Below are 25,402 nucleotides of genomic sequence, written 5' to 3' on the forward strand. Positions count from 1 at the left end.
TGGCAGAGGCATTTAGGATGGATTGAAGGGGGAGAGGCGGGAAAGAGGAAGGTCAACGAGTAGGTTATTGCAGTAGTCAAGTCGGGAGATAGCAAGGGAGTGGATTATTTGCTTTGTGGTGTCAGCGCTCAGAAAAGGGCGAATTTTGGAAATATTGCGTAGATGATTGCGGCAGGATGTAGAAAGCGATTGGATATGGGGGACGAAGGATAGGTTTGAGACAAGTGTGACTCCGAGGCAGCTGATGGGGAAATGGTGATGCCGTCAACAGGGATAGAGAAGTCAGAATAGCATACAGTATGTAGGAAGGCTCAGGAGCAGCAGCGCACTACTGGGAGCTAGCTGGTGGCTATGCACATATGCTGGCTCACCAGCGGTGTTTGGCTAGGTGCCAGAAGTGCATTGCTGTTCTGGAGCTGACTTTAACTTTGTGTTTAACCCTTTTGCAATGTATACACAAGCAATAGTGCAGTAATAAAATGATCTAACACATTAGAACATTTCTTTTTGTACTTTTTATGTCCGTTTAACATGGAATAATAATACTGTATATGCTTAATATGGTGCACACTTATTATTAATTCAGTTGTGTTATTTAACAGTTACCTCCAATGCCAAAGGAATATAGTTCAGAGCTGGGAGAGCTAATAGGAACCATGCTGAGCCGACAACCTGAGAAACGGCCAAGTGTGAAACAAATATTGAGGAAGCCGTTCATCAAGCAGCACATATCGCTCTTTCTACAGGCAACAAAACTGTAAGTACATAACTTTATTTCATTGTAATTCTTTACCAAAATATTCCTAATTAGGCGCATTGTGTGCTATGACTACATGTTGGGAACAAATCATTTGGCGCATGCATTTTGCTACTTCATTTATGATTTGTGGACGACAGCGATTTAAATGCATTTTTGATCTTCATGTTTTGTAGTCTAAATGTTGGGGGATTATCCATCATATTTCAGTTTTCTCTACTTTATTGTTTAAAAGTAACTTTGAATGCATTCATTATATTGACTTTACTAATTTAAAGGAACTTAAAAGTCTTTTCTTATAATTAAATTTACTTTGTTAAAGGGACAGTCTAGTCAAAATTAAACTTTCATAATTCAGACAGGGCATGCAATTTTAAACAACTTTCCAATTTACTTTTAGCATCCAATTTGTTCTCTTGGTATTCTTTGTTGAAAGCTAAACCTAGGTAGGATTTCTAAGCTCTTGAAGGCCGTCTCGTATTGTGTGTGATATGGATTACTTTGTGCTCACGTCCATGGAGCTACATAGGAGTCAGCACTGATTGGCTAAAATGAATGTCTGTCAAAAGAACTGAGATAAGGGGGCAGTCTGCAGAGGCTTAGATACAAGGTAATCACAGAGGTTAGAAGTAAAAAGTGTATTAAAGGGACAGTCTACACCAGAATTGTTATTGTTTTAAAAGATAGATAATCCCTTGTTTACCCATTCCCTAGTTTTGCATAACAACACAGTTATATTTATATATTTTTTACCTCTGTAATTATCTTGTATCTAAGCCTCTGCAGACTGCCCCTTTATTTGTTCTTTTAACAGACTTGCAGTTTAGCCAATCAGTGATGGCTCCCAGGTAACTTCACGTGCACAAGCACAGTGTTATCTATATGAAAAACATGAACTAACACCCTCTAGTGGTGAAAAACCTGTTAAAATGCATTCTTAAGAGGTGGCCTTCAAGGTCTAAGAAATTAGCATATGAACCTCCTAGGTTAAGCTTTCAACTAAGAATACCAAGAGAACAAAGCAAAATTGGTGATAAAAGTAAATTGGAAAATTGTTTAAAATTACATGCTCTATCTGAACCATGAAATTTTTTTTTGGACTAGACTGTCCCTTTAATATAACAGTGTTGGTTATGCAAAACTGGGGAATGGGTAATAAAGGGATTATCTATCTTTTTAAACAATAACATTTCTGGAGTAGACTGTCCCTTTAACAAGCATACGGCTCAGGAGCAGCAATACACTACTGGGAGCTGCTGATTAATGGCTACACACATATGACTTGTCATTGGCTCACCACCAGATGTGTTCAGCTAGCTCCTAGTAGTTCATTGCTGCTCTGGAGCAGACTTTAGCTACATGTTTAATCCCTTTGCAGGGGTAAAACCAATAGAGCATTTTATCATTGCACAGCTACTTGCATATAACTAAACTAACACAAAAGAGCATTTTCTTTTTTGCACTTGGGTCCCTTTGGTAACTAAAGGGATATAAAACCCAGATGTTTTCTTTTATGATTCAGATAGAGCATGCAATGTTAAGCAACTTTCTAATTCACTCCTATTAGCAATTTTTTTTGTTCGTTTTCTTGGTATCTTTATTTGAAAAAGCAGAAATGTAATATAAGGAGCCGGTTCATTTTTGGTTCAACACCTGGGTAACGCCTGCTAATTGGTGGCTAAATGGATGGAGAAGAAATAATGTTCTGATTATTGGTTTGTCTAATAATTTAAAGCACTGTATAATAATTATGTGCATTTTTTATTTACCTATTGGTCAATAATTACAGGATATGTTTTGTTTATTTGTTTAGCAAAGCTGCCAAACATCGGAAAAAAACCTCTGAATCAAATGTAAATGTCCCTACTGGAGATCATGAACATCATGAAAATGATAAGCAGCCAAAGGAACCCACTGACCATGTGAAAAAACAAAAAGTGGTACGTGTGTGAATATTTCATGCTCTGCCGCCCAGAATGTTAAATTGATTGTTATTCTTATACTGTGCTTTGCTTATGGTTTACATGTAGCCACCAGAAATATTACAGTGACGCACAGCGATATTTAAAAAACATTACACAAAAAAATTGCAATCTTCTTTAGAGGAAGCAAATTTAAAAATCCTTATCACACTCTTTTTATATTTATATTATATATATATATATATATATATATATATATATATATGTGTGTATATATATATATATATATATATATATATATATATATATATATATATATATATATATATATATATATATATATACACACACATACACACGCACACACACACGCACAAGCACACTCACAGGAATGAACAACCAGCTCAATACAATTGTTAGCCTGTTCTATGGCGATTTACCACCTGGGTGCAGCTTCTTTTAGCCCAGTAATGCTTTTCACAGAAAAGAACTTTCCTGTAGTATATCCGTCTGATCCTGCCTATTACGGTCAGTCCAGCGCCGGTGGTAAATCGACATAGAACAGGCTAACAATGGTATTGAGCCAGTTGTTCATTCCTGTGAGTGCACTTCTCTCTGTATGTATTTAGTCTCCCTATGGGAAAAAGGGGCAACCAGACGTGGACTCCTTGCTCAGTGTGCTTAGAGGAATATGGCTACACCTCACTGACGAGGCCCAATGAAGGCCAAAACGATCGTCTGGGGTTGCTGTGTTCTTTGTTCAGAGAGGAATTGCCTGGTATTTCGGCGCTGGACTGACCGTAATAGGCGGGATCAGACTGATATACTACAGGAAAGTTATTCTCTGTGAAAAGCATTACTGGGCTTAAAAACTGCACCCAGGTGGTAAATCGCCATAGAACAGGCTAACAATTGTATTGAGCCAGTTGTTCGTTCCTGTGAGTGCACTTCTCTCTGTATATATGTGTGTGTGTGTGTGTGTGTGTGTATATATATATATGTATGTATGTGTATGTATGTATGTATGTATATATATATATATATATATATATATATATATATATATATATATATAAAACAAAAGAAGATTCCGGTGTCCCAGAGAAAAGGAGAGGTTTAAAGCTCATAAACTAGAGCAAACATTTCCAAACTAAGTAGTTATTATCAGGTATAGACACTATGCACACTGCACTGTGATAAGAAATACATAGAATATTTATTGAAGAGTAAAAAAGTTCACACAGGAGCTGCGGTACACGCAGTCACTCACAGTATTGGGGAAAAATTTAATCAAAAATCAAATATTACATTGAATCAAAAAGAAGCTTTAAATTCATTGGAAAGTAATAAACACATCACAATTACCCCAGCTGATAAGGGTGGATCGATAGTAATCCAAAACACCATAGACTATTATCAGGAACCCAATAGGCAACTAGGGGATATATCAACATATAAAAAACTTTCAAAGAATCCTTTACATAACTATCAGAATGATCTTAAAAATCTATTAGACTGGGGAAAACATCTAGGCATACTGGATAATAAAGTTTGTGACTATCTTTATGTTGAACAGCCTGTAACAGCAAATTTTAGACTAGTACCTAAAAAACATAAAAACTTGGACTGCCCGCAAGGACGCCCAATTGTGTCAGGTGTAGGGGGAATGAGTGAACACCTTAGTGAATGGTTGGATAATATACTCCAACCTTTTGTTCACTCACTCCCTAGCTATGTGAGGGACACTACCCATGTCCTAAACAAAATGAACAAACAAACTTGGAATCCATCGTTTAGCTGGTTAACAATAGATGTGTCATCACTCTATTCCTGTATCCCCCACGAACTTGGTGTGGAGGCAGTGAAGTATCATTTACAGCTAAAAAGTGATTTTCCTGATGAAATGATTGAATTTATCTTGGAAGTTTTGAGATTCCTACTTACACACAACTTCTTCATGTTTGACTCATGCTATTACCTACAGGTTTGCGGTACAGCGATGGGGGCAAAATTTGCCCCCTCGTATGCATACCTGTTCTTAGGTTGGTATGAGTCAAGGTACATATATGGAGCAGACAACATTTACAGTGGTCTCATCAAGACATATCTCAGATATATTGACAACTTGTTGATTATATGGTCAGGTACAGAAAAACAGGCTAATGATTTTGTAAATTACTTAAACAACAATAATGTAAATCTTAAATTTACCCATCAATTTAATAGATATCAAATTGAGTACCTAGATATACAACTCAAAGGAGAAGAATCAAATATACACACTGAACTATTCCGAAAGAAAATTGCAGGAAATACAATTCTCAGAGCAGATTCCTGCCATTCCAGACATCTCAAAATAGGAATCCCAAAGGGACAACTTATTAGAATAAGACGAATATGTACAGACCTGGATAAATATGATAGACACTCACTAGATCTAATTAAAAGATTGGAACAAAGAGGCATAAAAGAGAAACGTTGCAGCAACTTAGGCAACAAGTCAGAGATATGAATAGGGATAAACTGCTTAAGAACAAAAATAAAAACAAAAGGAAGTCAATCATGGCAGAGGATGTGAAATTTATCACTCAATTTAGTAATCAGTTTTCAAGCATTAAGAACATAGTCAACAAAAACCTTGAAATTTTGACCCTTGATCAGGATTGCAAGACAATCCTGGACAGGGGTATCAAATTTATCTCTAGAAAAGCACACACAATTGGAAGCCGTTTGATCAGCTATGTTTATAACTCTGATTCAAAATCAAAAGAGACCTGGTTGGCAAGAAAAGGTTTCTTTAGATGTGGCAGACACTGTAAGATAGGGGATACAATTGTATCAACTTCTAATGGTTATACACACAACATAAAATACAGGCTTGACTGTTGTTCTAAATATGTTATCTATCTAATCACCTGTGAGATCTGTGGGAAACAATACACTGGATCTACCAGTAGAAATCTGAAGGATAGAATACGTGAGCATTTAACCTCTATTGAAAAGGACCCCCCAAAAACCCCGGTGGCTAAACATTTTAATCTACACCCAGAAAATAAGAAAGCATTAAGATTTCAAGCCATTGATTATGTCCCCGTCAATAAGAGAGGAGGTGATAGATATAAAAAACTGCTGGATGTTGAAGTACAATGGATCTTCAGATTAGAAACGAAAGAACCCAAAGGTATCAATCTTAGGTGGGACCTTGATCTATATCAGGGAATGTAATGTTATCTAACCAATAATGATGACTAATCTGAGGGCAAATAAGGTGAAGTTTTGCACCTAAGCTACTAAGTCTAGTGAATCACATCTAAACATGTAGTTTTTCTTTCCCTCAAACTAACAGTAAAATGTACTGTCTTTTGATTTAAATTGAGCCTAATATTGGTATTATATACTCTTCTCTTTATTTAAAGAAAAATTTAACTATTTTTATTTTTTATTTTTCATTATTATTATTTTTACGTACAAATTTTTTATATTGGAGTTTTCTCCAATATTATAACAATTGTTTTTCTTTTTGTACTGTTGTTTTCTTTCTTTATTTTTCCTTTTTTACTTTTGTTTCTGCTATTTTATTAGCATCATGTATGAACTTTCAGAATGGTCTTCTGTTTTAGTCACTATGCAAGTTTTATACTGTGATAATTGACCAGGCAGTTCTATATATGTAGCTATATTAGCAGAACACTATTGCTATTGAATTACTTTGTATAATATTATCTAATTTATTCTTATTATCTATTTTGTCTCATTTTGTGATTAATTTTGGAGTGGCAGCTTGCATAACACACTCGTTTGCTTTACCCGCCAGAGCTTTGACCTGATTGCGGTCATTCACTTATAGCCGTGTGCTTCTTGTTTCAGCCCGAGTGAGTGTTTTGTAACAGTGTTCGCAAGGCTGCAACCCCAAATTCATGACGTTTTAGATTGGGGAGTGATCTAATGATAATTGATGGGTATTTAATCCCATACTGATCCCCTCCCAATCTATCTTTGAAAAAGCGCCAACCAACGTGAAACGCGTCAGATGACGTCATTACCTCCCTGTCTTTCTCCAATACTGTGAGTGACTGCGTGTACCGCAGCTCCTGTGTAAACTTTTTTACTCTTCAATAAATATTCTATGTATTTCTTATCACAGTGCAGTGTGCATAGTGTCTATACCTGATAATAACTACTTAGTTTGGAAATGTTTGCTCTAGTTTATGAGCTTTAAACCTCTCCTTTTCTCTGGGACACCGGAATCTTCTTTTGTTATTTTGTATCAGCATCTCTGTGTGTGCTGATTTCAAGCCGTGTGGACGACGGCTGTTGGTCTCACAGGATTAGAGTGTTTCTCTATCCGTATAACCTTACTATCTCTGTATGTATATATATATATATATATATATATATATATATATATATATATATATATATATATATATATATATATATATATACATACTAGTTTGTAAATGTGCTTCCATTTTTATTTTTTTTCCATAGTTTCTTGGTTGTCTGTCCATCATTGAATTTTGCACCATGTGTTTATGAATTTGCCACTGTGTAAATGTTTTTGAGTCTATGGGGCTAATTTTATTAAATGGCGGGCGGACGTGATTCGCTGTACCTAAAAGGTGGCGGACAAGTTAAGGAGCAGCTTATGACCGCTGCTTCTTAACTTAAAGTGACAGTCTACTCCAGAATTTTATTGTTTAAAAAGATAGATAATCCCTTTATTACCCATTCCCCTGTACCATGTGACAGCCATCAGCCAATCACAAATGCTTACACGTACCATGTGACAGCCAACAGCCATTCACAAATGCATACACACTTATTCTTGCACATGCTCAGTAGGAGCTGGTGACTCAAAAAGTTTAAATCTAAAAATACTGTGCACATTTAGTTAATGGAAGTAAATTGGAAAGTTGTTTAAAATGGCATGCTCTATCTGAATAATGAAAGTTTAATTTTGATTGAGTGTCCCTTTTTACCTCGGCAATTACCTTATATCTAAGCCTCTGCAGACTGCCAACTTATTTCAGTTCTTCTGACAGACATTCATGTAGCCAATCAATGCCCTCTCATTTGTAAATCCACGGGCGTGGTCACAATGTTATCTGTAAGGCACACATGAACTTGCGCCCTCTAGCTGTGAAAACCTGCCAAATGTATTGAAAAAAGGGGTGACCTTTAAGGTTTTAGAAATTAGCATATGGGCCTACCTAGGTTTAGTTTTCAACAAAGAATACCAAGAAAAGAAAGCAAATTTGATGATAAAAGTGAATTGGAAAGTTGTTTAAAATTTCATGCCCTATCTGAATCATAAAAATTTAATTTTGACTAGACAGTCCCTTTATGTTTCTGGCAAGCAGGAAATTATGGGGGTAGATTGCAGCATCCGCTGCTTGGTAAATCTACCCCTATCTGTCATTTTAGCCAAAAATAATAATAACCCAGAGGCAGAACTTTTTTTCACTTTTTGCGATGAGATTTTTTAAGTAAAAATGTTTCTGCATATCATCTTTAAATAAAATTCAATTTTAAATTAGGCAGTTCAATTGCAATGTGTTGGTTAACTAAAGAATAAAGCAAATTTTAAAATGTTATAATATAGTGCAGTAGTTGAAAATTGCAATGCAAATTATGGACTGCTCACTTCAAACAGCACTTTGCTCTAGATGCACTTACACAGTGCAGCCAGATTACAGCTTTGTTTGAAGAGAATAGTCTAAAGTACAGCAGTGCTGCATAGATAAAGTGCATACAGTTCCTGCATGTGCCCTGGCTCTTTCTGCAGACATGATGCATTTTCTGCGATGACATCTCAGATCACTCACTGCATGTTCTGCCTTGGGGAATAGTAATACAATATATCCATTCCAACATTATATAATTGGTTGTACTTCTATTACTGAGCTAGGTTACAAATAGAGCGCTAATTTACTGAACTCCTGCAGCAATAAATTACCAGCTATAAATACTCAAAGAATTAACCAAAGGTCAGACCAATCAATCTTGCCTATATGTGCTAATTTCCAATCAACAATAAAAATTGTTGCATAGGAAATTAGCACATCTAGGCAAGTATCCCCGCTTGCTTTCACCCAGTAAAACTTCATATACACTGTTACCATCACAAGAGGATTCTGGGTAAGATATGCAAATTAGATATCCAACATCTCAGATTTTTTGCTTCATACTGTGTTAACACACAGCGATTCCCTAATAGGGAAAATGCCGCAATTACAGAAATCGCCACTAGACAGCCTGTTTCGTTCTTGTTAGAACTCTTCAGTAGTAGATAGATTTCTAATTGCTGCTTACATAAAGCTCATTTCAGGGTTAAATCTAATTTGCATATCTTGTGCATTGGTAACAGTGTATATGGAGTTTTACTGGGTGAAAGCAAGCAGGGATACTTGCCTAGATGTGCTAATTTCCTATGCAACAATTTTTATTGATTTACTTTTGAGACCTGGAGGATTTTATATTTTAAGAAAACAGAAATCTTTATAAAAATTAAAGTTTATGTGACACATACATGTTGAAAATAGCGGACCATTTTTCTAAGTCATCCCATTTATATATATTTCTACATTGGAAAGTATATTTCTTTGCTTAAAGGACCATGAAGTAGGGTAGAATTGCACAATCCACAAGTGCATAAAAGAGACAATGCATTAACACTTAATCTGAATCTAATTGTGTTTTACTTATGCCATAACAATTTGATGCATTCTGTGCGTTAACACTAGTATATGCATTTTAAGCTGTTTATTTTGAAATAAATTTTGTTGGTTACTCAGGGGCTGATTGCGAACAAACCTCATGGGTGACATCATCCCCCACAAGCCTAAAAACAAAATGTATTTTTTCAATATAGAAAAATACATGTAGATAAATAAAAAAAGAAATGCTTTTAAAATACATGGGTCCCTTTCATTTTGTGAGTTGGTAATGATTTTTTAAAGTTATACATGTGTAATACCAACCAATAAAACTTTATTTCTTTCTAATGACATGGTGAATCCACGGATCATCTCTAATTACTATTGGGAATATCACTCCTGGCCAGCAGGAGGAGGCAAAGAGCACCACAGCAAAGCTGTTAAAGGGACATTATACACTCATTTTTTCTTTGCATAAATGTTTTGTAGATGATCTATTTATATAGCCCATAAAGTTTTATTTTAAAATAAATGTATAGTTTTGCTTATTTTTAAATAACATTGCTCTGATTTTCAGACTCCTAACCAAGCCCCAAAGTTTTATGTGAATACTGTCAGCTACCTTCTCCAGCTTGCTCCTGTTTGTTTAAAGGGTCTTTTCATATGCAAAAGAAGGGGGAGGGGGGGAGTGTCTTATTTGCCACTCGCAGTGGGCTTTCCAGCTACCTTTTCAACAGAGCCAAACTGACAGCTTCTAAGTAAGTTTTTAAACAGTTTTATACTGGATTTTTATATCAGTATCTGTGCATCTTATTCTTTATACTAGTGTCTATTACATGCAGTTATATGAAAATGAGTGTATATTGTCCCTTTAAATATCACCTCCCTTCCCTCCAACCTCAGTCATTCTCTTTGCCTACGTTAAAAGCAAGGAGGAGATTTTATTATTTTAAAGCAGAGCAAGATTGTCCTGCTTCTTCCTGGGGTTTAGGCGTAGCCCATGTTAGTCTCTTCAGTAGAGCAGTGGTGGCTTTTAAGCAATTGGGAACTTGTGGGGTATAATCCTCACTGTGCCTCCCAAATAGTTTTGCTGCCCTAACCGGAAAGCCTGAGTAAGATTACTCAGTCTCTCTTTTTTTTCACAGGTCCATGTGAAGGAGAATGCCTCTCAAACCTAGTGAGCTGCCCTGCAGCCAGGCAGATTTCCATTAAGGTAAGTGCTGAATTTACTTTTCTTAAAAGGGGAGATTTTTTTTTGGCACTTTAACAGTTAACGTTGTTGGGACATTAAATACATTAATCCTATTATAGGTTAATAGGATAATGTGAGGCAGATGGTACAAGCACTGGGGACGAGAGGACTCTTTATTTAATTGGCTCAGTTAGTGCTTTTTCTCCGGTGTGTTCCGGTCAGGGTTATATCAACTTGGTGGTGTGTTTTACTTAGGATTCTCACAGGTGCTTTCTTTCACATAATGCCGTCCGGGAAGTGTCAGCTAGGTACGCCCATGATTGGCAAAGCTTTTCGGAAGCGGCAAAAGAGTTTTTGCGCGCTTTTTCTTTATCACTTCCTGAGGGCCGGAAGGTTGACGTATTTCGCTGCGGCTCAGCATTCTCAGAAGTCTGGGAGAACGATCGCCTTATAGCCGGTGGGAGCAGCTCTGGTTTGAGTCCGGATCTTTATCTTCTATTGGCTCCAGTAACCAGCAGGACAGGTAGGCACCTCAGCAAGGCTTCCTGAGGTGTAGAGGCTGTCTGGGTTTATCTGGAGCCGTTGATCTGCAATTAGAAAATAAGTTACTTTTAACATTTAAAGAGACGGTAACATAAATTTCAATTTTAAATAAAGTATTTATTTTTGTTTACTCGTTTATTGAGTAAATATGGACCAAGAGGCCCTGCAAAATGTTACTTGTGCTGTGATGCTAATGTGGAACCACCAATCCTTTTTGTTCCTCATGTAATTGAGAGAACATTGCATTACAGGGAGAGACTTTTTGAGTCTGAGCCAACATTGTGTGGGGCGGATGCTGTTCAGGGGTCTCCTGTTCAAGTTATGCCGCAGCTTTCTCCTCAAGTGTCCCAAACCTTTTTGTCTACACATGCAGTGCCCTGCGTTTCCTCTAACACTCCAGTTGAAGTTACCTTGCAAGACATTGCTACCCACATATCCTCGGCTGTAACTGATGCGCTGCCTGCTTTTTCCATGCTGCAGGGAAAGCGCAAAAGGAAATGTAAAGAATCAGTGAGTAAGGTTTCTGATAAAGTCTTGGCTATACGGAATGCTCTCTCCCAGAAGTCTGAGGAGGAAGATACTTCGGTAGCATCTGAGGGTGAAATCTCAGATTCAGACTGTGTAATTCCTTCTGATACTGAAGTTGTATCCTTCAGGTTTAATCTAGAACACCTCAGTTTGTTAGTTAAAGGGATATTAAACGCAATTTTTTTTTGTTTCATGATTCCGATAGAAGATACATTTTTAAACAAAATTCCAAATTACTTCTATTATCTATATTGCTTCATTCTTTAAATATCCTTTGTTGAAGAAATAGCAATGCACTTGGGTGAGCCAATCACATGAGGCATCTATGTGCATCTACCAATCGGCAGCTACTGAGCCTATCTAGATATGCTTTTCAGCAAAGGATATCCAGAGAATTAAACAAATTAGATAATAGAAGTAAATTAGAAAGTTGTTTAAAATTGCACAATCTTTCTAAATCATGAGAGAAAAAATTTGGGTTTAATGTCCCTTTAAGGAGGTTTTGGCCACCCTGGACGACTCCAACATGACGGTCGTAGTCAATCCTAAGAAGTCTAGTAAGCTAAACAAATACTTTGATGTACCTTCCACGCTGGAGGTTTTTCCTGTACCAGACCGGGCTACAGAGATTATTGCTCGGGAATGGGAGAGACCTGGTATTCCCTTTTCTCCAATAGCTGACTCTTATCAAGGAGTCTTGGCAGACGGTTCCTAAGGTGGAGGGGTCAATCTCCACTTTAGCTAAGAGAACCACTATCCCCATATAGGATAGCTCCTCTTTTAAAGATCCTATGGATAAGAAGCTGGAAGGGTTACTTAAAAAGATGTATATAAACCAGGGTTTACAATGGCAACCTGCAGTATGTATTGCTACTGTCACCAGTGCGGCAGCATACTGGTTTGATGCGTTGTCTGATTCTCTTCAGACAGAGACCCCCCTTGAATAGATCCAGGATAGGATCAAGGCTCTTAAAGGGACAGTCAAGTCCAAAAAAACCTTTCATTTTTCAAATAGGGCATGTAATTTTAAACAACTTTCCAATTTACTTTTATCAACAATTTTGCTTTGTTCTCTTGGTATTCTAGTAGAAAGTAAACCTAGGAAGGCACATATGATAATGTCTAAGCCCTTGAAGGCCGCCTCTATTTTATTTACTTTTAACAGCAGGGGAGAGCAAGCTCATGTAGACCATATAGATAGCATTGTGATCACGCTAGTGGCAGACACTGCACTAATTGGCTAAAATGCAAGTCAGTAGATAATAACTAAAAGTCATGTGATTAGGGGCGGTCAGAAGATGCTTAGATACAAGTTAGTCACAGAAGTAAAAAGTGTATTAATATAACAGTGTTGGTTTTGCAAAACTGGGGAATGGGTAATAAAGGGATTATCTATCTTTTTAAACAACAAAAATTCTGGTGTTGACTGTCCCTTTAAGTTGGCCAATTCCTTTATTACGGATGCTTCCCTACAAGTTAAGTTGGGAGCAAAGATTTCTGGTTTTGCAGTACTGGCCCGCAGAGCCTTTTGATTGAAATCATGGTCTGCGGATGTGTTGTCTAAGCTTTTGGCTATTCCCTACAAGGGTAAGACCTTGTTTGGGCCAGGCTTGGCTGAAATTATTTCAGACATTACAGGAGGTAAGGGTCATTCCCTCCCTCAGGATAAGAGGAATAACCAGAAGGAACGTCAGAGTAATTTTTGTTCCTTTCGAAACTTCAAGGGTAAAACTTCCTCTGCCAAGCAGGAGCAGTCCAAGCCTTCCTGGAGGCCCAACCAGTCTTGGAACAAGGAGAAGCAATCTAAGAAGCCAGTTAGTGACTCAGTCAGCATGAAGGGTCTGCCCCCGATCCGGGACCGGATCTTGTGGGGGGCAGACTTTCCTTCTTCGCTCAGGCCTGGGTTCGGGACATCGTGTCCCAGGGATACAAACTAGAGTTCAAGACCTTTCCTCCCAGGGGCAGGTTTCTGCTCTCAAGATTATCTGTAGACCAGATGAAAAGAGAGGCAGGTTTTACACTGTGTTTGAGACCTTTTCGACCTGGGAGTGATAGTTCCTGTTCCAATACAGCAACAAGGTCTGGGATTTTACTCCAATCTGTTCGTGGTTCCCAAAAAAGAGGGAACTTTCAGACCTATTTTAGACCTCAAAAGTCTAAACAAGTTCCTCAGAGTACCTTCCTTCAAGATAGAAACTATTCGTTCCATTCTGCCCTTGGTTCAGGAGGGTCAATTCATGACAACAGTAGATTTAAAGGATGCGTACCTGCATATTCCCATCCACAGGGATCATCAAAAGTTACTGAGGTTCGCATTTCTAGACAAACACTTCCAGTTTGTGGCTCTTCCATTCGGCCTTGCCACAGCTCCCAGAATTTTTTCAAAGGTCCTGGGATCTCTGTTGGCGGTGCTTTGGTTGCGGGCTATTGCAGTGGTGCCTTATCTGGATGACATTCTGGTTCATGTGCCGTCCTTTCAACAAGCGAACTCCCACATGAAGATGTTATCTTTTCTGCGTTCTCACGGATACAAGGTGAACTTGGGAAAGAGTTCCTTGATTCCAGCTACAAGGGTAGTGTTCTTGGGAACCATAATAGATTCCTTGTCAATGAAAATATTTCTGACAGAGATCAGAAAATCAAAGATCTTCGACTCTTGTCTGGCCCTTAAGTCCTCTCCTCGGCAGTCAGTGGCTCAATGTATGGAGGTGATGGTAGCTGCCATGGACATCATTCAGTTTGCCCGGTTCCATCTCAGACCTCTGCAGTTATGCAAGCTCAGACAATGGAACGGGGATTATGTGGATCTGTCTCCTCGATTACATCTGGATCTGGCGACAAGAGATTCTCTTCTTTGGTGGTTGTCTCAGGAACATCTCTCCCAGGGAGCCTGCTTCTGCAGACCCACCTGGGTGATTGTGACAATGGACGCCAGCCTGTCTGGGGCTCACTAAAGGCTCAGGGGACATGGACTCGGGAGGAGTCTGCTCTCCCCAAAAACATCCAAGAGATGAGGGCTATCTTCAATGCTTTTCTGGCCTGGCCTCAGTTAGCTTCAGCCCAGTTTATCAGGTTACAGTCGGACAACATAACTTCAGTAGCTTACATCAACCATCAGGGAGAAACTTTGAGTTCCTTGGCCATGACAGAGGAAGCCAAAATAATTCAGTGGGCGGAGACCCACAGCTGTTGTCTATCTGCGATCCACATTCCAGGAGTGGACAATTGGGAAGCGGATTTTCTGAGCAGACAGACATTTCACCCGGGGGAGTGGGAACTTCATCCAGAGGTGTTTTCCAACTTGATTCTCAAATGGGGACAGGCGGAGCTGGATCTCATAGCATCTCGACAGAATGCCAAGCTCCCAAGGTACGGGTCGAGGTCAAGGGATCCTCAGGCTGTACTGATAGATGCTCTGGCGGTTCCTTGGAATTTCAGTCTAGCATACCTATTTCCTCCGTTCGCTCTCCTTCCACGGGTTATTGCTCGAATTAAACAGGAGAAAGCATTGTTGATCCTCATTGCTCCGGCGTTGCCTCGCAGGATCTGGTATGCAGACCTAGTGGAGATGTCATCTCTTCCACATTGGAGACTTCCACTGAGGAAGTACCTTCTACTTCAAGGGCCATTTCTTCAACCAAATATTGTTTCTCTGCAGCTGACTGCTTGGAGATTGAACACTTCTATCTAAGCGCGGGTTTTCTGAATTAATTATTCATACCCTGATTCAAGCTCGTAAGCCTGTAACCAGGAGAATTTACCATAAGATATGGCGTAAATATCTGTATTGGTGTGAATCCAGAAGCTACTCTTGGAGTAGAGTTTGGATTCCTAGAATTTTTTGGCCTTTTCTCCAAGAAGGTTTGGAGAAAGGCTTATCTGCAAGTACTTTTGAAGGGTCAAATATCTGCCTTGTCTATTTTGTTGCATAAGGATGTATCAGACGTGCAATCTTTCTGTCAGGCCTTGGTCAGATTCAGGCCTGTGATCAAACCTGTTACTCCACTCTGGAGTCTTAATCTTGTTCTTCAACAGGCTCCGTTTGAGCCTATGCATTCCTTAGATATTAAAATGTTATCTTGGAAAGTTTTGATTCTGGTTGCAATTTCTTCTACTTATAGAGTTTCAGAGCTCTCTGGGTTGCAGTGTGAATCCCCTTAGCTTATTTTTCATTCGGATAAGGTAGTTCTGTGTACTAAGTTAGGGTTCCTCCCTAAAGTGTTTCAGATAGGAACATTAATTAAGAAATCGTTGTTCCTTCTTTGTGTCCTAACCCTTCTCATAAAGAGCGTCTGCTGCACAACCTATATCTGATGCGTGCATTGAAATACTATTTACAGGCGGCTAAGGAATTCTACCAGTCTTCTGCTTTGTTCTTTGGTTTCTCTGGGAAACGCAAGGGTCAGAAAGCTATGGCTATTTCACTTTCTTTGTGGCTGAAGAGTACAATTCGCTTGACCTATGAAACTGCTGGACAGCAGCCTCCTGATAGAATTACGGCTCATTCCACTAGGGCTGTTTCTTCTTCCTGGGCATTCAAAAATGAAGCTTCTATGGAAAAGATTTGCAAGGCTGCAACTTGGTCCTCTCTGCACACTTTTTCAAAATTTTATAAATTTGATGCTTTTGCTTCAGCTTAAGGCTTCCTTTGGGAGAAAGGTTCTTCAAGCAGTGGTGCCTTCTGTTTAGGGTCCCAGTCTTGTCCCTCCCTTTATAATCTGTGTCCTCTAGCTTGGGTATTGATTCCCAATAGTAATTAGAGATGATCGGTGGACTCACCGTGTCATTAGAAAGAAAACGAAATTTATGCTTACCTGATTAATTTCTTTCTTTCTTGACACTGTGAGTCCACGGCCCGCCCTGTTTTCTGTAGACAGATTTTTGTGTTGTAAACCTCAGGCACCTCTGCACCTTGTGTTATTTCCTTTCTCTCTTATTTCTTCGGTCGAATGACTGGGGTTGGAGGGAAGGGAGGTGATATTTAACAGCTTTGCTGTGGTGCTCTTTGCCTCCTCCTGCTGGCCAGGAGTGATATTCCCAATAGTAATTAGAGATGATCCGTGGACTCACTGTGTCAAGAAAGAAAGAAATTTATCAGGTAAGCATACATTTTGTTTTTTCCCCCTGGAAGTTTCTGGATACAAATTAATTGATAGCCTCATTAATTACAGTATATTATGCTTTTTTACATCTATAGCAATATATGATTTCTGTTTCATATGTCTTTTAACAGAATAAAGTTAGAAGTCCGAGCAAAAACAAACATGTGACTGCCTCATCAGTGATACCCGAACTTAATACTCCTCAACCCATTAAGAATTCTATGGACAACTCAGATGTTCATATTGCAACAATTAGCAAAGTGGATATTGATCTCTTACCTACTGAAAAGAAAATCTCTCATGACGATCATTTGATACCTTCCAGGGAGCCACAGAACGGCTGTGTAGCAAATGACACAGACTCTAAAATAGCACAGAATCATTTTCAGAAGCAGGATGCACAAGTAAAACCAAATTCAAGTCTGGTCTCCAAAAGGAGGGCTTTTAAAAGTATTTCTCTTGACAGCATGGAGGAAGGTGATGACACCATGAAACTTTTACAGCCAGTTTGGAAGGATGGAAAAAACATATTCCCTGTAAGTGTTGTATCTGAGAGATGGTCTTGGGCATTTAATATTTTTTTTAATATTTATATAATGATGGGTAATGTCTGGAAAAGCAGGCTTTAGGCTCCTATATTGGAAGATCATTAAAGACTTATATTGTATGAGGGATACTAACGCATTAGGCTAATATACAATTGTTTAACTTGACAGAGGATTATAAGAGGATGTAAGAGAGTACTTATGCTAATGAGAGTGTACATTTGCACAGAGGTTTTTTATTGATTAATATAGATCAGTGATGCCCAGCTTTCTAACACATGGGGCTGCAGTTCAATATTTTAGAAGCAGCAAGGGCTGCATGTAATTTCTGGCACACAATGCCCTCTTTTTGCTTTTCCTCCGTTTTTAGAGGGCTCTTTTGAGCTATGTCCATCTTGTTTGCCCATCCGCCAGAACTCCCTGAAACCCACAATTTATTTCCACTTTTTCCGGGGGCCAAAAAAAGCTATGGCACACATTCTTGGTTCTGCTTTTTTTCTGGGGGCTGCAAAAACAAGTACAGAGGGACGTATGTGACCACCAGACAACTAGTTTGCCACCCTGCTGTATATGGTTTTTTTTCAGGATAGTCTTAATAGTTTGTCTAGATCATGGTTAGATTTGGCATCACACTGACCCACTTCAACTAAAACTCGGAATGGTAGTGTTTTACAAAGAACCTCATGATGCTCAGTGCTGCAGTGAGTTTCAATGTGGACAATTGTCAGCCAAAGAAATACACAGTACTGCAAATCCTACAAATCCATGTAAATGTAGATTTAGAAACCAGAATAATTTTTTGTTTACGGTTTGATTCTAAAGATACCCTTGGGCTACCATGAGATATTAAATTAATTTCTATTAAACATAGTATATATAAACAATTAAGTATTGTATTACAAAAGATCTCTATTTAAAATTAAATGTTCAAAGGCATTTTAACTGTAATTTTGTTAACAACATCTGTATTATTTTGCAGTCCAGGATATACCTCTTGAAAAGCCTCTTTCATACGATAATCTCATTTTCTTTAGCCAATTAGGGAAAAATGTCAGTTCCTGCACTGATCAATCACATTCAGAATGTAGGGTCAAGGACCTAGATCTTGCAGGATACATTTTTAGTCTTCTGGGGACAGTGGTAAAAACCATAATTTTAAGAATTTTAGAGACACACAATAAATAGCTCATTGTATAGCCTATTTGTATGGCAATAAATTAAATAATGAAAGTACATTTTAAAGGTTTTTATGCGCTATTGATTGAGTTCCACTTGTAATCTAGCTTTATATGGGCAACAACATTTTCAGCTTAAAGGGCCAAGATACCCAAATGTTGAAACACTTGAACGTGATGCAGCATAGCTGTAGAAAGCTGACTAGAAAATATCACCTGTGCATCTCTATGTTAAAAAGAAAGATATTTTACCTCAAAATGGCCTAAGTATTCACACCCTATTGAAATGGACTTTAAGCAGCAAATCAGTATGTCTGTCCCGGGACAGGCAAGGTAGTGAGTCTAATGCACACTCATGTTATTTCCCTAATCAGTTTAAAAAAGTTTACTATGAAATCTCGGGCGAGATTACATATACTGCGCAGGCTTCAGTGCAAGCACTGCAACCCGCGCCGCCCGTAATTTCACCTCGCACATTGGGGTATTACATAAACCCCGCCGGCAGTTCATAAAGTGCCATAATTCGGATAAACTAGCGATGTCCAGAAATGAGCGTAAATACTAATTTCTGGAGTCGCCAGTGACTTACGGCACTTTAGAAACTGTCGGCGCCTAAGAAAAGTAAAGAAAATATCAAATCTCCGTAACAGTCTAACATGCATCCCAAAAATAAGCCCAACACGTAAAAACCCCTATATCCGCAATCCCCCCTCTCACTACTAATAATAAATGTGTTAACGCCTAAACTGACAACCCCCCCACAACATAATAAGCCTAATTAAACTATTAACCCCTAAATCCGCCAACCCCAACATCGCAAACTACCTATTAAAACTATTAACCCCTAATCTACCATTAACCCACAATGCAATAAACCTATTAACCCCTAAACCACCAAAGCCCACAACACAATAAACCTAACCCCTAACCTAACAGCCCCTAAATGAACCCAAATTACCTAATTCACAAAATACTAAAGTTACTATTAAATTTAAAAAAAACTAACACTACTTTAAAAATACAAAAAAACTAAGTATAAACACCAAACCCCCCAAATAAAATAACCTAACACTAAAAACCCTAAACTACCCATTGCCCTGAAAAGGGCATTTGTTGGGCATTGCCCTTCATAGGGTGTTTAGCTCTTTTACTGCCCACCCTATCTAAATAAAATTAAAAAAAAACTAAAACACCTTAAGCCCCAGGTTGCTACTCACCGTTCCTGAAGTCCGGCGGAGAAGGTCCTGTTCCAGGCGGTGAAGTCTTCTTCCAAGCGGCGACCTCTTTTTTTTTTTTTTTTTTTTTTTTTTTTTCCTTCTTCTTTATGGAACATCCTTCACGGAGCTGAAGACTGAAGACCGCGGGGCTGAAGACTGGCGACCGCGGAGCCATGGAGCGTGGAGGATCCTCTTCATACGATCTTGTACTGCACACTTAAAGAATTCAAGGGACGCAATTAAAAATGGCATCCCTTGAATTCCTATTGGCTGATTTGATTCTTCAAATTCAAATCCGCCAATAGGGTGAAAGCTACTCAAATCCTATTGGTGATTTGAATAGCCAATAAAATTTCAGTAGCTCTCATCCTATTGGCTGATTTGAACAGCCAATAGGATTTGTGTAGCTTTCATCCTATTGGCTGGCTGATTAGGATGAAATAGAGATTCTCAGGGGATATTTTCCTGTCAGCTTTTTACAGTTATGCTGCATCACTTTCAAGTGATTTAGCATATGAGTATTATGTCCCTTTAATGTCACTTAAAAGGACATAAATCCCATATTTTTATTTCATGATTCTGACGGAGCTTACCATTTTAAACAACTTTTCAGTTTACTTCTATTATCAAATTTGCTTAATTCTCTTAATAATCTGTTGAAAATGCTTCAGTGCACTACTGAGAACTAACTGAACACATCTGCTCAGATGAAATGATATAAAATGATCCTCCAGCACTTCAAGATCCCTAGTGAAATTCTAAAACAGAAGATTTTGCTATACTTCTCCAAGGGGCGTGCCCTGCATTTGTGCTTTGTATTTTATATTACTTTAGACTTCATATTGTTTTATTACTTATAAACTTATTTTGTATACAGCTGTGTATGTAGCATTGTGATTTAACAAATTCTGATTATGATTTCACAGCTTTTTTTGTGTAATTATAACAATTTTAGGCTCATACTTTTATATATTTATGTGTATCTTTTACAAATTACATTTTGTATTTTCTTCTATTTAAACTGATACTGATAAACTGGCAGCTTATGTTTCCCAGGGAGCTTTGTTATATTCTATGGGCCCAATAAGCAGAGATTATCTAGTTTGGAGAAAAATTATAGTGCAGACTTCACAAGGACTGAACTCTCTGAATTTTAAAAGAAAAAGGGTAGAACATGGAAGTCCCAGAGAGATGAGATGCCTTCCAAAAAAAGGAATTAGGCTCTCTGGGATACAGAATTTCACAGGGGAGAGAGAGGTTAACATGAAAACATCTAGGACTGATATAAAGGGCTAGATTTAACAAGTGTCGAGCGCACATAATTTGCTATAGCGAATCATGTCTGCTCGACTTGGCTAAATGCAGACAGCATACACTGTCTGCATTTAACATTGCACAAGCATTTCTCCAGGTACGACATCGCTGAATATTGAGAATATGTTCACAAACCCAAACATGCTTCGTTACGCAGTCTCTCCAACTGACAATTCACTCTGCAGGTCCATACATTTCACAGCGTAACCATATGATATCTAATATCACCCAAGACTACACTAATATTTCATTTGATTTCAACATCCCTTCTTTGAATAACAAAGACGCTATCACAAATGCTATATTACTAAACGGCCCAGGCGATACGGGCACAAAAGGTACCTCCTCAATTATAGGAGCTGACACACCACGTATGATACTATACCCTGATCTGGAAATGGTTACTAAAAATACATCAGGTGATACTGGCCTAGGGGACTTTTCCAACTACAGGAGGTGATATACCGCTTATGGTACTGCATCCTAATTTGGAACTAGAGATGTAAAATTTCCGGAAATTTTGAAGTCATGGAAAAAAAACTGTGGGGTTTTTGTGGAAAAATGGAAATTTTCGGAATTTTTTTAAAAAAAATGCAGCATGGAGTTGTTTTATAAATTGAACGTAATTTTGTTACACTGGGGACATGAAATGCAGTGTATATAAAAGTATTATGCTTGAAATAAAAGTACAGCTTATTCAGCAAATAAACTAAACTTGCTTTTTAAAACTATTTTTTTGTTATAAATGGAATAACAAGGTCTGTATATGTTAAGAACATTTCAACTATACATGAGAACAGGCAATCGCCACCTTTCCCTCAAAAGCAACAAAATAAGCAATAAACCATCCACGTAAAAAAAAAAAAAAAAATTGCCCTTTAGCACCAATTGCAAATAAAAAGGTAACTGGCATTATTTGTCCCAGTAGGATATAGACATTGGAGGAGTGTAAGGACCACTTTAATATTTAAACTCCAGTAGCAAGGTTTTTTACTTTGGAGTGGTGCTTTAAAAAAAAAATACATTTAGAAAAGGAAACAAAGACACAACATATACAGTATACATGCAATTTAATCAAATTTTGTTCAACTACTGCTATCATTTTCCGTTTCTTCTTCCTCTTTATATCTGTCTTTGTTCTCATGGACTTCTAAAAACTTAAGGTTTGCATTATCTATAAATGAAGGTATTGTGTATTTGTGTGAGACAGTGGTTTGCAACACTTCCTTACTTAAAGGGACACTGAACCCATTTTTTTTCTTTTGTGCTTCAGCTAGAGCATGCAATTTTAAGCAACTTTCTAATTTACTCCTATTATCAAATTGTCTTCATTCTCTTGGTATCTTTATTTGAAATGCAAGAATGTAAGTTTAGATGCCAGCCCATTTTTGGTGAACAACCTGTGTTGTTCTTGCTGATTGGTGGATAAATTCACCCACCGATAAACAAGTGCTGTCCATGGTCCTGAACCAAAAAATAGCTTAGATGCCTTCTTTTTTAAATAAAGAAAGCAAGAGAATGAAGAAAACTTGATAATAGGTGTAAATTAGAAAGTTGCTTAAATTTGCATGCTCTATCTGAATCACAAAAGAAACAATTTGGGTTCAGTGTCCCTTTAAAGATGATGCTGGTGAAGAAACACTTTGTGATTATACAGAAGCAGAAGAAAGAGTGTTTCTGGAATTAGAACTTTGAAGGGAAAAGCTACTTGCACTTTCATTATGGCCCTCATTTAATGCCATAAAGTATTTTTTAATGTCTTTAGGGCACCTCTGGCACGCAAGGATGTGTTTTTTCATCCTTGTAGCATTTGGAAAACAATATTTCTTCTCACAATATCTGCAAATTGCAGCTTTGCTCTCAGCATAAATTGCACTGTGGAAATGTTTCCAAACTCTAAATCAGTGTTTCCCAAATGCGGTCCTCACGTACCCCCAAAAGGCCAGGTTTTCATTAGAACTAGTGCACAGGTGAAATAATCAGCTTGTGGGTGAGAGCAGGTTAGTACTAATCAGCTGATTACTTCCCCTGTGCACTAGCTCAGCTATAATGAAAACCAGACCTGTTGTGGGTAGTGAGGACCACGTTTCTCTAGATGTTGGTCTTACCATTTTACTGAGAGGAGGAAAAAAACTATTTACTGGCAAGACTTTAGGTAAACATTATGCTGTGATGGGGAGAACATTAATAGGAACCATTTAGATAAAGGTTATAAAGATAAACTAATTTGGCAGATAAATGTAACCTCTTAGCTTTCAATTAAGACCTGAGAGTACAGAAACTATCTACTGAACACCAACAGTCATCCACTGTAGCAGGTACAAGATGGAGCCCACAAGCTAACTAAACTGTAGCCTTTCCCCTGCAGTGCCTCCTAGAGGCAGAAATGCATATTTGTCTTATCTGAGAATTGCATTGAGAAGTACAGTGTACATGCATTGTATTGCAGGATTTGTTTGTCTTCAGCTGAGAGAACTTGCAGTGATTTGAGACTTTACATAAAGTCTCAGACGCCTTTCATTATGGTCTTCATGTTATATAGTTTGAATACCATGTCATAGACATATTATTCATCATTGTCAAAGAACATATTCTACACTTCAACTTTTCCGGGAGGAAAAACAAAAAACGTTTTTTGAAAAAAAAAAAACAGAATCCCCCCCCCCCCCCAATTTTTCTATTTTTTTTCCCAGGCCTTCCCATCTCTACCTGAAACTAGCTATTAAAAATTGCTTGAGCGATAACGGCACTTTCCCAACAACAAGAAGCACAATGTCATTAATGATATTACATCCTAATTTTGAAATGGTCACTAAAACAGTACTGACGGTTTCAATCACCAAATAGAAGCATTAGACTTGAGCTCAACAACAACAGCCGCCTGCTTATCATATATTCTCTACTGCAACGTGAACGCAATTAAAATCATTTAGCACTTTACCAGAGATGGATTACACAATTCCAGAATTCTACCCCCAAAATGTAATAACTAAGCAGTAGCACTCCAGCCGACATACTAGTAAGACCCCTTCAACCTGTTTGCTTTTTTTGGAACTCTTAAGCATGTGAAAACAGTGAAAATTTAATGAGGTTGCACTTTTATGTATACTCTTTTTCAAGACAGTACATTAGATATGTTCAGATTTGTTAACCTAATTTTGAGGTGTAATTTTTGTTCAAGTATATTATAACTGTTAGTTTGTATTATTATATTAGTTGTTCCCTTATTAATGCTTACTCTAGATATCCTAAATGCAGTGACTACTAAGATAAAGATTGCTAAATGAGAAATTTAAACTGTAGACCCAGACGTCCAAACTCTCCCCCCCCCTTTTTTATTTTTTTTATTTTATTTTTATATAACTATTTTTATTGGCTATAGTATATTTACTACAATGTGCCCAGCAGCCGAGGTGTGGGCTCAGGCTAAATATAATAATCTTTCCCATCAACTCTCCTCTCCATAGCTTATTATTTTGGAGTAAGTCTCTCGCTGTTTCAATTATGGACTCTACTCACAAACACGTTATTCTACTGAAGCAGTTGCCCAGGTAAAACTGTAATAACTCTTACACTTAGCTAGCCTCGAAGGAACAACATAGTTTATTATTATTTATTATCTATAGTTATTATGAACTTATAGCAATTTAATAGGTAAATATTTGAGTCAAAATCTCTTTATTTCTCTCTTCTTAGAGGTTTTGAGTATTTAGTGTCCAATAATATGGTAATTCAAATTAATCTACTGTGACTTGTCAATCTGGCTATATCTTTTATTAACAGAAATAGTCTAGAAATGTTTTGGTTGAGATGTTTGATTATATCTGTGGTTCATGCTGACAACTATTGGTGAAGGGTTCAGGAGTAAACCTTATTTTGTATTTTTCTTCACCATCATTATCATTTTATATAACTCACAGAAGGTATTTAAATTTACTTTAATGTATTCAATCACTAATATGTAACCCTTTAAACTTTATTTTTTTTCTACCCTAGAGGTTCAAGAGTAGACTCTTTTTGTCGCTATATGGGGGGGGGGGGGGAATGAGGACCATATGTTAGCTTGTAGATTTTTCTGCATAACTTTACCACAGTGTTTGTTTTACTATCTGTATAATGATTTTTTTTCTGGTCATGTCCTCAATAAGAAATAAAAAGTGCAAATATTAAATGTAATACTGAAAGAACCCAATCTGAAGTGTAAAGTAATATAAAATTCAAAGCACAAAGTGTAAGCGTAACACACCTCTCATGGCATGCAGTGCTGTTTTGCACTGGGCTTGTCTCTCCTTCACATACAGAAATGCAGATAATCCCTTAGACAAGTATGGCAAAAACTGACTCTTTTTTTTTTTTTTTATTATTTATTTATTTAAAGCACTCATTAAGTTCAGCCCCCTGTAAAGTCTGACTCTGTACTACTATTTCATGAGACTTTTATAAGGAAG

The 25,402-nt window shown here is 37.7% G+C and overlaps 1 protein-coding gene across 2 annotated transcripts in view; it reads left to right on the forward strand.

Annotated features, from left to right (window-relative positions):
- The window catches only part of NEK4 (NIMA related kinase 4), a 189,299-nt gene that overhangs the window by 35,463 nt on the left and 128,434 nt on the right, over nucleotides 1-25,402 (forward strand). For both annotated transcript variants that reach the window (XM_053721029.1, XM_053721030.1), the window contains exons 5-7: nucleotides 603-757; nucleotides 2,571-2,697; nucleotides 16,835-17,239. In XM_053721029.1, the coding sequence (XP_053577004.1) occupies nucleotides 603-757; nucleotides 2,571-2,697; nucleotides 16,835-17,239 (687 nt within the window). The remainder of the gene's footprint in view (nucleotides 1-602; nucleotides 758-2,570; nucleotides 2,698-16,834; nucleotides 17,240-25,402) is intronic.

Source organism: Bombina bombina, chromosome 7, assembly GCF_027579735.1.
Source record: "Bombina bombina isolate aBomBom1 chromosome 7, aBomBom1.pri, whole genome shotgun sequence".
In the NCBI taxonomy this organism is placed as follows: Eukaryota; Metazoa; Chordata; class Amphibia; order Anura; family Bombinatoridae; genus Bombina; species Bombina bombina.